The sequence below is a fragment of the Harpia harpyja genome, chromosome 12 (assembly GCF_026419915.1).
Source record: "Harpia harpyja isolate bHarHar1 chromosome 12, bHarHar1 primary haplotype, whole genome shotgun sequence".
In the NCBI taxonomy this organism is placed as follows: Eukaryota; Metazoa; Chordata; class Aves; order Accipitriformes; family Accipitridae; genus Harpia; species Harpia harpyja.
Window position 1 is genome coordinate 235834 of NC_068951.1, and position 14189 is coordinate 250022.

Sequence of the window (14189 nt, forward strand, 5' to 3'; positions counted from 1 at the left end):
TTGTATGAATTCAGTTCTAAGTGGACTGCCCCCTTCCTTCCCTCCCAAATAAAAAAATAAGTTTTATGCAGAAGGCTTGGGGTTCTGCGAGAGGACTGCCATTCTGGGCCCTACACCAGTCCTCCCAGAATAACCTTATCTTTAAAGCTTGCAATCTGTAAATTATGTTTCAATGCTGTAATCTGGTATACCATCTCCCAGCACGTCACAGTAAACCTGCCTCCCTCTCTCTTCCCCCTGTAAGTTCTGTACATCCTTACAAATGAGAAATGAACTGTTAAATTTGTTTCATGTTCCCCCATCCCCCACAGTTATATCCAGTTTCAAAGGTAGCTTATTGAGATAAATACAAATAGAGGGTAAAATGTAATCCCCTTACCTTGGGCTTGAACTAAAATGAGGGAAAGAGGAAATACCAACACCTGACTTCAATTCCAGAGTCCATGGCACAGGATTCTAGCTGCTCCAGGCCCTTTCTTATTTCTGAAAAAAAGAGCTCTTTTCATCCCAAAAAATGTATTACCTCCACTTTTCACGGGGGACTGAATTTAGGATCATCTGTAGGAACCTATATTTACACCTGAGTGATTAAAGATCATGGAAGTCAAATTACCTTGTTACACCCACAATTTCTGCTGAAGCTATGAACACGGACCATGAGGAATCATTGCTCTTAGAGAAGCTGAGGAGGTTAAGTTGGAAAATTTTGTGTTTATAGGAATTCTATCCTGTACCAGCTCCAGATGAGGATGGAAAGTGCCACTTTCTCCCCTGCATGCCTGAAATGAACAATTCAATGCAGAAATCTTGAGTTCAGATCCCACATTTCAAGCTCTAATCAGAAAAATGATGAAATTGCAGTGTAAAATCTTGTCTCCATTAAGCAGCCAATCAGCTTATTAAAAAGGTGCCCATACTCCGATCATCTAGTACTTTTACGATGTACTCACCTTTTTGGTGGCTTAGATGCAAGAGGGGGGAAAAAAACCTGTGGAAAATCCTATTTGTTCAGTAACAATTGTTGCACTTGCTTACAAATTTTAAAAACTGAAAATACCTATTGATTTCACGTATTAAAAATGCTTATAAACAAACTTTTTAGCAATTTTAAGACAGGAAACTATAGAAAGATGGAAATACTTTTTTTCCCTTCTAAATTTATTCTGTGAAGTACATGATGATACTATAAATCTAAGTATTGGGAATTTGCTTAAATACACACATTAGTAGTGCCCTGACCTAGAGACTCCAATATATAAATGGTACAACATAATGGCAAACAAAGGCTACTTTGCAGAATAGTGGAGCTTCCAGTTAAAGTGTCATTGTTCTGCTTATTTTAATAGTAGATTAAGGTGTGTCTTCCTTTTTTTTTTCCTCTAGTTTACTGATAATTCCATTTCTACATAACCAGTGAAAGTTTTAATTCTTTAGAAGCAACTTCCCTAGGTACTAGAGGAACAGGTGAAGTAATTTCTAAGAATTAAGACTCTATTTTCATGTAAACAAATCAAAATGGCAGCTCTCAGGAACCCCAATGAACAAGAAGGAATTACCAATGCCATGTCATTTTTACACCTAACAAAATTTTATGCTGAATAGATATAAACCATGCCACAAAGCTAAACAGGAGTACTGTGGTCAAGCAAGAATCTGTTCCAAGAGCACTAGTGTATGCAAACACTTTAGAAAAAAAAAAGGTTATTCAAAATAATAAGCATATTTGGATCAACATCACTATTCAGGTCTGTGGAATATTCTGCACTCTTTACACAATGATATCTTTTTTCAAACTTAGCTAACTAGACAACAAAAACAAATAAACAGCCATTGTTGTAGGGTTTTTTTAAGTATATTGGTTAGAAATTTGCTGTGAAAGCAGAACCAAAACTTCACTTAAGGTGTCTTCCAGTAGCTACACACACATACACACACACACAAAACCAAAACGCCACAGTTGTGAAGGTGTGTTTTCACAATATCTCAGATAAATCTACCACTGCTATTAATCACAGCCATTTTTTTACAGTAATTTAAAACTGGACCCATATCAACAGGGCAAAGAAGTAAATGCTTCCAACTGTGGCCTACTTTGCACTGACTTGTACTGCTGCCTTAGCACCCACTGGAATAACAGTTTTGTGTTTTACAGTTTCACTTATGCTTCCTCAGTTCAGCAGGTTAAAAGAATGTGCTTTTCTGTAACAGACTGGAGGCACTAAAGGTGCTGAAACGGCTGATGAGTCTAACTTGTGTTCCTTGGGCACCCACCATTCCCACCTGACTTCTCTGTCCCTTTTCCCTTCTGTGTATGCTTTAACACTTCCATAGCCTATACATTTTTAAGTGCAGACTGCAGAGACTGCAGCAATGAGGACCTGCAATCAGAGAATAAGACTGTAGGATCAAGCCTATCCTCAGCAAATGGCCTGCTTAGGAGGACTGATAATCCTCCCGTGAAAGCACAAGTAAAACTGAAATCAAATAGCAAACTGAATGCCCATGAACCACTGCATGTAGTTTCATGTGGAAAAAGTGCATAACTAAAATTCTGACCAGAAGGAAATGTTTTAAGAGAAAACACGACTGAAAAATTATGCTATAAAACTAGTGATTCATCAGGCAAACCTCAGGGATCACCCCAAGCATAGCTGGGGGAAAAAAAAGCTAGCAGTTCAACATGCATAAGGTCCCCAGCCACTGCCACAGTATTTTTTGAACTGCCTGCCAGCCTAGTTGTGAGATGTCTAAAATCACACTCATCTTGTTCATACTCTCAGCTCCAGCAGAAGTTGTTTTACCCTTTTAGTGGCAACTGGCTAGTGCTTTCAAAACAAATGCGTCTGGCATCTGATGTTTCAGAAGATCAGCTCCTAATTAACATGAAGCCTTAACCTCCAAGCTAATGCCTGTATCACTGTTTGCCAAAGCGCTCAGCTGGAGGCATGTGATCAGGAGATAAACCATTCTATCCCTGAGCAATAAGTAGTGTTGGAATTATGCAAAGGCCACATGAACTCCCATATATTCTAGGAAACGAAGTTAGGGAAAATGTTTTCAGCTTGATTTCAATACCATGTGTAGACACTTTGAAATTGTTACCACTCTAAAACATGCACGCACACTAGCATTTGTTTTACTACTATTAGCTCATAATATTCTTAAGAGAAGCCAGCACAGTGACTACCGTGAAAGTGACCCAGTTATTAATAGAAATACACAAAATCAGAGTTTTCATGACAAGGTACCCTGCAAAATGTCATTGTGTCTGCAAGAGTAAAAGACAGACCTTAACAACCTAGATTTCTCTAGCCTTGTGCTCAGACACTAGTTCCTTTAATACCGTCACAGAATTACACACAAACCCTCTTTTGAAAGGAAGTAGGCCTTTCTACTACAGCAACTTAAAATGAAAAATAGATTTTGGAGTCTCTTGGATGACAGAGGTAGATGGCTAAAGCAACATTAGCTTTGAACTTTGCAGCAGGAACAGTGACTGCTATCAGGAGACACGCTACACAACACCCAGTGCTTAAAAAGAACTTTGCAATCAATGTTGCTTTTAGGTGCCCTCAGCAAATTTAAAGTCTGCCTAGTGAGTTCCTCCCCCACAAGCCTTGGATTCCCACCCCTATTTAAGACTAACAAGCAGGAGCATGCTAACAGTGAACTGACTGGAGGGAGATGGAGTCTGCTGTACTTGCGCAATCTCCTCCTAGCTGCAGAGGACAGGGGAAGAAATGGACTATGTGATTAGAATTAATACACACAGTGGGCCAAGATGGAACACAGAATAATTCCTCCAAGTTTGTGGGTTAAAGAACTAGGTGTGATACTACTGGGAAAGCATTTGTAAACCTGAAGACTGCTTCATTGTAGTTTGTGGATAAATTTCATTTAGCTTTTGTAGCTGGCTGACTTGGCAACAGAGCATAAAAACCCAGCCCCCTGTAATGTAGTTAGCTGCTCCCAATTAGTGTGAGCTACCAAACATTTAACATCTTTCCTAAATCTCCAGCGAAGATTACTGCTTCCCTTAAAGGAAGCATTATAAAAAACAAATTACTGATGCGCCAGAGATCTTTCAGGAAGTTTGAAATAGGTAACTGACAATCTTGCCAAGTAATGTCTAAAAACAATAAATTAAAGATCTCCATTTATAAGCTACTTTGCTGCCTTTTAAGGCAAAAGCCACATTATTATGACCTTCAAAAAGCACACCGAAACTTTTGGGTGAATAGGGAGTATAGTCTTAGGCTTAGTTCTGCACTGTCTTAATAGTTTTCCATTGCATTTCTTGTTTGCTTTACATGTCAACTTTCAAAATCATTAACCAAAAGCTTGTTGAGACTGGTCTAGCTACAGACTAGGAAAACCTAAAAGTAAGGGCGGGGGGAAGGCACGACACCTTTCCACCCCAACTTCCTGAAATTAAAAACAAACAAACAAACCAACCAACCAACCTGAAAATCTATTGACTTCAAGCTTTCTCAGTGTCAATAGTCTGGTTTTAACTTTTAAAGAAAAGGTTTTTTATGTGCACTTGTAACTTCACTGCAGATTTTAAAACATGCTTCAGTTCAGTCATGAAAGTTCTCTTGGTGAATTTAGTGCAGTGGAAATATCTGCATGAAGAATCTGCAAACTGCTACTATGTTAAACTAACTACAACACTTCAGAAATATTACCACTTAGGGAAAATTTCACACATTTTACTTCTACTAAGTTCATTGAGAGATCCAAGAGAAATTTAAATCAGTAGGAGAATGTCTATTTGGCATCTGTAATTTGGCATGTCCATTCTTTGAAGCTCAAATGCTGTAATTCTGAATGCTACACATTGTCTTAACACAGCAGTTGCTATATAGCACGAGAAGGTAAACAATTTACCCATAGGAATTCCATTACTTTTTTCCTCCTCCAGTGTAAAGATTCTAGTTAGAATAATGAAAAAAGTGACTGCTCTGAAGTTTGCAGATCCCTTAGTAAAAGGGCTCCCTTTACCATCTCAGGATCTGTCTCTCAGACTGAGATGGTCAGAGCCATCTCCTTACTCAGAGTAGTCTACACATTTTGCACTGTCACCAAGTTCCACAAAACAATGTGATCTTTGTACACTTGCACATTACTTTGTATACAGCAACACTAACTGCTTCAAACTGTGGCAGACACATTTATTTCTAACATGAAGCTTTTATGATTGGTTCATAAGTGGAGTTCTCCCATTTACTTGATGTCCAGCACCTCACACAAACTCGAGTGCCCATGTTGGGGTCTGTTGACCAACACTGTAAGCTGAAAGGAAGTCTTGGGTTTAAGGCACCCAAAAAGCATCTTGCTGTACAAATCCAGACCACCCATTATTGTAGTTCCCACCTCTGCTTCCCTTGCAAGTGTATCGCTTTATCGAAAGTGGAAACAGATACAACTATTTAAAGTGTAAACCTTCTCTGTAACCTATGGGACCTACTGTTTATACTGTTTCGGGTGCAGCTAGCTAGCTGATACCACAATCCCTCTTCTGAGTAAAATCAGCCTGTTACAGCTTTTTCTCTTATTGCACATTTTATTGTATCTGTTGTAAAAAATAACCAAAGATATTTCCTGTTGCTTTGATGTTATAAGCACTTGCGATAGTTTTAGATTGTTTTAAAATTTCCCAATAAACATGTCAAGAGGAACAGACTGGTGGTTCCCCAATTGGTGTAAGAAGGCAGATTCCAGAGCAGGGAAGACTCCGAGGTACAGGTTCCCCTCTACGACTCTTAGTTTGAAGCTGCCTAAATATTATCTTTGAGGCATGCCTACAAGTTTAATGGGGTGCACCCAAGATCTATATTCCCAAGCTTCCTAGGGGACAGATTCAAATTTGTGAACTCCACTTCGAACCCAAGCAATGGAGGGCAAATGCCTGTCATGATCTTTGTCTGATTCAGGCTGGCTCTGGGCACGCTCTGGCTTGGGGTTCGAAGAAGGTGGGTCAGGTTGCTGTACAGACATAGTCCTGCGGAGATGGTTTCTCTTGCGCAAAAACTCAGGTTGGGAGTGGAGGCCAAAGCTGCCTTTTCTCAAGATCATCCGAGAGTTGTTCTTTTTGGGTCGTGAATGGAGACTGAACTCCAGCGAGGCCAAGTGGGCTGCATAACCTTCACTGAGGAACTGAAATAGGAAGGAAAGAAAGGGAGTGACAAATTACTGCTGCCTCAACCTACGAGTTCTATGAGGAATTAAGTTCCTATCTTTGGCATCCCAGTTAGATACCTACAGAGTACTAATACTCCTCTCCCCTCACTGTTTTTTTTCAGTGACCTGTTCCATTTTGTCATTCAGCAATATGCGATGCATGCACTTACAGATACAACCTATGACCACTCAATTCTCTTTCCTATTCACCCTGCCAGAAAATGCCTCATCTGAAATCAAAAAATGCCCTTCTTTCTCTGAAACATTGTCTCTGCTCTTTATCTTTTCTCTGTGTGTGTGTGTGTGTGTGTGTGTTTGCACATGCATTCACACACATGCATTTCCTTGCTCCCCCTAGGACTTCCTGATTGAGTAGCAAGAGTTACTTACTTGACACTGCGCCTGGTATTTCTTTGTTGATCGTCCAACTATGTAGATCTGGGATGGCGACAGAGCCAAGACATTGTACACAGAAATATCCTTCATGGAACCATATGCGGCACAGATTTTGATGTGGCACTGAAACAAATATTACTTCCAAAGTGAACGCTCTATTGAACACTACGCACTACAAGGATGGCACTTGTTTTGCAATAAAGCAGCCGATGAGTTCATAGTTAACAACCTCATTCTGTAAACCACAGAAAGCTAAATCTGTCTGCCTGCATGCCAGCAACAACTACAGATATGCACATAGGGCAGAACAAGCAGTTCATTTACTTGTCATGCCAGAAGGCCCCTTTGGATGTTTTATCAACCTCCCTTGCTCTTTAAAAAGCGAGAAAAGAAATGATAAATGGCAAAAAAGACTTTGTGATGGCCAGTGAGATTTACTGTTCAAAAGGAAGAGAGAACTCTAACTTCACTGGATGATATTCTCTAGAAAAAGTTTTAAGGCTATAAACAGGTTTCTAGTACCTCTTGCATGAGATTCCGGAGAAAAATGGTCTTTTGTCGCAGTGGGTCATGAACAAGTCCATCTGAGAAGAAGATCATCCCTTGTGGAAAGTTGTGTTGAGACAACCATGAAACCACACGCTGTTTTTGCATATCTGGACGGCCAGTAATATAGATAATCAGATATCCCAGGTCCTGCCAATGCCTGTCAGAAACAGCAGGTAAATTATGTAGGTGCAGAAAGAGAATACCCAGCATTTTTTTGCTCAGCACAGACCCAGTTGGAAGTCGGATGTTATCCTTCAACAAGTGGAAAGCAGCATGCCTAAGTCTCTGCTCCTATCGAGAAATTAAGTAATAATGTCTACATCTTGAGGGAGATGGAGGGAAACAAGACAGATTCTTATACAATATGTTATATAAAATATGACAGCTATTTAAAAATGTACTTTGAATAGACCTTGCTACACATCAAGTCCTGCTATACCTTTGAAACCTTTAATGAGATTTCCTGCCATTTCAGCTGTAAGGAGTGGAAACCCTTGAAAACTGACATCCCTCCATTCCCATGCAAGTTCCAAAATGAGAGCTGTATTTCCCCATCCAGTGCAACATCAACAGACTTGCAAGAATGGATTAAAAGGCCTTTTAATTTTTCCTCCAAAAAATGCTCTTGCATTCATGGCACTTGATATTTTTGAAGTAGATGCCCTTATTTGAAGTTAGTGAAACACAAAATATACTCTTTGCTCATCACAGTAGAACCATTATTAATTCACTGCACACACTTTAAGGCCATATTCCCAAGAAGCAAGTTGTAATCTTTAGGCAACTTAAACTACAAATTTCAAAGTAAACCACAGCATTCTAAGATTCCTCCGAAAATCAGGCAGACCTGATGTCCAAGCAAATACAGAAATATATCTGCAAAGAATCCTGGCCTTTAAAGAACTGTTGTTTATTTAGTAAAAAAACCTATTCTGCCCTTTCCCTTCCTACTGTGTTCAAACAGGAAAGCCGGAGATTTAAAGAGTGAAGGGTGCAAACCTCGCTTACCTGACAACATCAACAGCCCCAGCTCGGACTTTGGGGTCACTTCCCATAATTGAAACACTTGCTGCAAATGAACCGTCAATGCTGAATACAACACATTCCATTCCTCGGGGAAGCACAGTCAGGTAACTTGCAGCACTGCTCTGGTCCCCTCTGGAGAGTCAAAGCAATAAATACATTTAAAAAGCAGAATGTTGGAATGCATTTTCTGCACGTTCTAGTTAAGACCTGAAATTAGATCTGTCTGGATCTACAGCTTCAAAAATTGCTGTCAAATAGGGCTTCTGATTTCAGTCCTATGTGGGGCAATTAAAACTTACTTTTAGGAAATAGCTTTCCAAAGAAAAATTTGGAAGCTGACTTTAATAAGAAATCACATGTGTATAAATATCTAAAAGAATTAGGAAAAAAAACCCCAAACCAGCTTGAAGTACTCAAACATGCTATCTGTCTATATGTACACATATAAGACATGAATGCTATATATATATGCACACACACACACATACATACACAGCACACAGAAATTAGCTACATTTTTTTTTCCAGCAGTCTACAGTTACTTGCAAATTATTAAAAATTACAAGGGAAGAATTGATATGCACCTTTTACTGGCATGTACTTACACAAATCAGCTTTTCTCCATTAGCTAAACAGCTGGTAATACTAGCATTACCCATCCCTCTATCCTTGCAAATTACAATGGGAATGCCAATCCAGGAAAGTGAGGAGGGGGAAAAAAAAAAAAAAAAAAGCCCACCCCAAAACAATCCTAAACCCAAAGATAAATGCAATCATAGATGGCTTTTCTCATGGAAAAGCATGCAAAATGCAATCTTCTCATGATGTATTTTCCTCAAGAGGTCTGGACATTAAAGCACAAAGCGATCCAAAGCTCTTACCATCTCATGACCTCACATTCCCTAAAAAAATGTAACCTGGAGACCACATCTTCTTTCGTTTAGAAAGATGATTATTATATGATCTAGAAATTTATGTCTGGTGATGAAGATTCTTACAATATGTGTGCACAGCTTAATGAGCAAAGACAGCACAATTTCCTTCATTCCTGTTTGAAACTTACTCCTGCAGTCTAAAAGCCCATGGGAGCTTAGCTTCTGAATACACCTTAATTAGTTTTTAAGTAACTCTCTTTTCTTGAACTGTCTATTACACTGAGGTAAAACATTTCTTCCCCCTCAATTAGCACTACATAAGATTGTAAACTGACTTTGGACTTGGTTAACTGGTGGGTATTAACACATTCTGTTTCAGCTAAATTCCTCCCACTAATTTAGCCTCTGAAGTAGGGATTCAAGGGAAGCTGTAAAGCTACTTCCTAAGTGGCTAGGCAATTTAATTCTAAGTTCAATATTAAACTAAAACTCTGTATTAAATCAAACTAGGCGTTTATTAAACATAAGATTTTTTAAAAGCACAGCTAATCAAGTCCTGCACCTAGGCCAACAAATTTATTTCACACATCTTCATTCCTCATGCTTTACTTAGCATTGAGATTTTTAAGAAATGCTGGAGAGCTAGGAGAGCTGACTGATTTTACTTCAATGAATTGTTATTTTCATGTACTGGCGTTTGGGGGGGGGTGGTTGTTTGTTGGGGTTTTTTTTCCCAATTTAGAATAAACATGGTCTTGAGTACAGAATGAAGGTAACTTTTGATCAGCCTGACATCAACAGACAAACAGGTGGCTGAGAGCAAGGCAGTACATCCTCTACTGTTAATTTCAATGAGAAAAGCTTCTTATCAGTCTGAAGAACACAAAGCTATACCTTTCAGCAGTCTTTTCCCCAATGAACAGGCTGCAAAATATCCCAAGTCATACATTCTTGCTACAAGAAGACTGATTACAGTCATCCAATCCCCATATTTTTGCAAGACCAAGTGCTCCTAAATTGAACTTCCCTGAGGATTTGTGTTGCAGTAAGGATAAACCCATTGGGCTGGGCACCTCCAAACTGGCCAGGAAACAGATGATCACTGCTTCAAATCTAAGCTGACAACACAGTGACAAGACCAAGAAAAGATAACTAACTGACCGAAATCTCCCTCTGCACCTCCTTCAATCTTGTACACCTCAGTGTCTTTCTGATCACAGCAACCCACCACAGCTGTACTTCCAGCTTGGAGCTATTACCTGACCACCATTTTGATGGGATACACACCAACTCTCAGTCTCTTCTGTTTGGGTATGTTGTAGGATATCCGGCCACTGCTGTTGGATATCTCTGTGTCAAAGTACACCCACCTACCCGAAGATGGCTCAGTCATTATGAAGATATCAACCTGCAAAAACAACAAAACAGTCATCTGGTTTGATAGTAAGCAACATGCCCTCTATTTACAAGGCCTGCCAAGCCCAGATCACATTAGTATCTCCAATTATGGCTTGTACTAAAAGCTTACAAGGAAGTTTGAAGGAACTTCAAAACTCAGTAAAAACTTCACAGAGGGTCCTCTCAATTAGAAAATGCTTCCTAACACACAATACAAGATCTTATTGCCTTCATCATTTAAAGCACTTAGCTTCGCACTGCAGGTGACAAACGAGGGTATAGAGCTCAGAAATTTGGCAGGAACCCTAAACTAGAAAAAAGATCATTTCAGCTTGCATGTGTATAACACATTTTTGCATACTAAGCCTACAAAATGGAAAATTTCATCTGGTTATTAGCAAAATGAAATCTTTCTCAAACCATAACATTGCCTACAAATGCAAAACCTAAACACTTCAAATTATTGAGATTTTTTTTTTCAAAAGGTTTCATCAATATGGCTTTCTTCAACCGAAATATTTCATCAAAATTAACATAAACTGTATTAAATACTTTGTCTGACTTGAACTGGCACTTTTGAGCAACAAATACATCGGTAAATCTGAGGGAGGTATCTGCCAAGCTCTCCTTCTGTACTCAATTTTAACAGAACTTAGGCATACAAGGTGTATGTGGATTTCTTCAGTGCTCAACATGCAGCCAAATACTCTACAAGATTCACCAGCAGCTTACAAGATGATGCTACTTGTGTCAATAACCTTGATAACTATGCAGATATGCTCTTCTTGGACATTATGATGTTACACGACATTGGGATGTAACCATAAATAACACTAAAATTATTCCGAACTGATGAAATTCAGAAATGAATTTTTCTAAGGCATAAGCTTTGGTGCAAGGGAAGAAATGACAGGTATTGCTGAACCAGGAGTGTTATCAGGATCAAACAATGGGTTTACTCCTTTCTTCTGCTTTTTGACTGCAAAGTGAATTCACAGTTTGAATACAGATGTGTACCAACTGCCTCTTTAAAGTCTTGGATGATATAAGTAGGAGAAAGGTTCACTTTGTACCCTAACTGATTCTGAATTTCCAACTTTCAGATGCACCATTACCAGTGAGAGGGCCAAGGAAAACATTTTTATGATTTGCTAGGGGAAAATCTAACTTCCTTCCAACCTGCAAAGGAATACAAGACCTAACAAGGAACAGAAATATCTTCTTTCGAGAATCATACTTTTAACTATGTTTTATTCAGCCATTCTGTTCTTACCTTCTATTCTTCCCATTTAAAACATTTTCTCACGTCAAGCCATTAAAGGTGGGGGCGGCGGGGGGTGTGTGTGTATGTGTGGTTCAGAAAAGTAGTTTTAAGTTTGCATTGGGCATTCAGAAAAATCTGCACAACTACAGTCCTTTCAGATCAATATTTTCTTTTTTCAATATCAATGTGAAAGCTACTAGAACAGCATTCTGCTGACTGTGGTCATTGAACTGTTCTGGCTCAGTTTTCCCTTTCCACATCAGGAGATTATGAAATATAGCATTTTATGTAAAGTTACTTGAGATCTTTGGAGGGACAACATACAAGCATAAAAAAGAAAAATACAGATAGTATTTCTATTAGTTTTGAAACCCCTCAAAATTAGAATGAAAACTATCAGTAATTAATCACCAAGTATGGAATGCTCCCCAGTGCAATAATTAGTAATAATCTTAACATTTTTACTTAGCAATTTCTTTCAAGAGATTTTAATGACAGGATTCTATTCAATACCCAAGCATAATATGAATCTGTTTTCCCACTGCAGAAACACAGCTTATTGTTCACGCCTATCCTTCTGAAATAGGAATATGACTTCAAGGCAACCAGCCACCCTACAATCATCTATGTAGGGAGGAAAAACATTAGACTATAATGCCCAGAAAATAATGGGTTAAGTAAATCCCAGAGACACACCTCTGGCCTCAGGAAAAGCACTGAAATGCATCTTCAACATAGTTTGCATTTGCACACTAAAACACTGAATATCTTGTCTTTTTTACCAGCCTAAATTCATCTCAGTAAAAGACCGAGGGCTAAAATGAATCCACTCTACAAAACTGCAGAAACCCCAACAGGCCTCTTTTAGGACTTCTTGGGAAAACAAGGGTAGTTTCCAGGACTGATGCTTGCCTCGGTAAAAACTGGCATGTCAAGCCCACCTCAGGTTAATTAACATTTTCTAATAGGTCAACAGACTGAAGCTGAGATTACTTAGGTGGCCAGTCCCATGGGAGCATGAGGGATACTATTGTCAGAGACTCTCAGAGAAGCTTAAGCTCCTGTCTCCTTGTCTTGACCAGATGGCCTCATCCCCATTATCACTACTCTGTTGTGCCTCCACAGGAGCCACCCAAAGCAGATGAGGTTCAGGGAAAATTTCCTGCCCGCTGAGGATAGCACCGTGATGTGACAGAGCAGATCAGGCTCACCTGTCATACGCAAACTAACACTCTGAGGTCTGCTCAAGTCTGCAGGCCACACTGCTAATTGACCTAAAAATCCTTCCCCCACTCTAATTCCCACTAGGGAAGGTGGGAGAGGTATGGCTTTTCCTTTGACAGATTCAATGGTCTTGTGGTAAAAATGGTTTCTTCTAATTTCTGCACTGTACCAGTTACAAGACTGTCCAACTTTTGACCTGAGGAATTGCCAGGATACAGGCACAAATAATGCATGGCAGGAGATCCACTACCTACACAGCTTTGATTTGCAGTCTTCCTGACTAAGATCTAACTGAAGAGCTTCGATGCAATCCAATACACTCAGATACATTTAACTGACATTTTGAACTTACATTTGAGAAATGGCACAAAGAGGAAATTATTAAGTCTTGGAACCACACAATTTCGGTGTTCTTCATAGGACCACTATGAACCCCTTTGGTGCCCTATTCATCGTTGTGCCAGAAGAACCTTATCAATGAATAAAATGTGATCAGATTGAAGAAATTTATAAAAGCTAGTAAAGAGCTATGATTAAAATCTTCAAAATCAGACAAAATCTGTGATCCTGTCTTGCATGTAAGCTCAAGTGATGGGGCTGCTTTAAGTTTTTTTACAAACCATATGGGATAAGATTGAAGCAGTGATGGTCTTAAAAATATAACCATAACTTATATTGACAGTTCAATGTGTATCAGCACAGGTTATGCTGAATTCTACGACAAAATCTTAGAAGCAGCACATCACTTATGTCTTGTGGAGTTGACTAACAAAAGCCCAGCTGTGACAGAAGCATGGTCATCAGAAACATGGTTCCAGAAACATCCATTCCTGCCGTTTGCAGTAGCAAATACACTCCAAAGAAGGCATGCTGTCAGCGGGCTGATCCCTAGATGCATCGGGTTAGTGCTGCATCTTAGCAGAATGGGCACCCACAAAACAGGCCAAGTGAAGCCTCTATGCTTCAGTTTTACCTTCAGCTCAGAAGCATTGCTTTGTTAATTTCCACAAAAAAATCTTACAGTCTCCGTGAATATGAACAAATGTGTTCACTTAATGCTTGGCTTTGTTAGCTGTAAGCCTGGCTACTGCAGGCAGCTTTAGGAGTGACAGTTCCAATCGTGTCACATTACTACTTAAATTCTAAAACTAATCTTTACTCTTCCATGTGTAAGAGAAACAGCAGCCACCTAGGCTCTAGAATCCTTATTCCTTTATCTAGTTGTCTTACCTGGATAGGAGGATATAAATGTTTCTTGTAGTGATTTGCCAACC

At 39.3% G+C, this 14189-nt stretch overlaps 1 protein-coding gene across 3 annotated transcripts in view; it reads right to left on the reverse strand.

Annotated features, from left to right (window-relative positions):
* Positions 1 to 186: 186 nt before the first annotated feature.
* PITPNM3 (PITPNM family member 3) overlaps positions 187 to 14189 on the reverse strand; it is a 140560-nt gene continuing 126557 nt past the window's right edge. For all 3 annotated transcript variants that reach the window (XM_052803869.1, XM_052803868.1, XM_052803867.1), the window contains 5 exons: positions 10289 to 10437; positions 8137 to 8286; positions 7102 to 7285; positions 6574 to 6702; positions 187 to 6159 (listed from right to left, as the gene is read on the reverse strand). In XM_052803869.1, coding sequence (XP_052659829.1) covers positions 5851 to 6159; positions 6574 to 6702; positions 7102 to 7285; positions 8137 to 8286; positions 10289 to 10437 — 921 coding nt within the window. In that variant the 3' untranslated portion in view covers positions 187 to 5850. The remainder of the gene's footprint in view (positions 6160 to 6573; positions 6703 to 7101; positions 7286 to 8136; positions 8287 to 10288; positions 10438 to 14189) is intronic.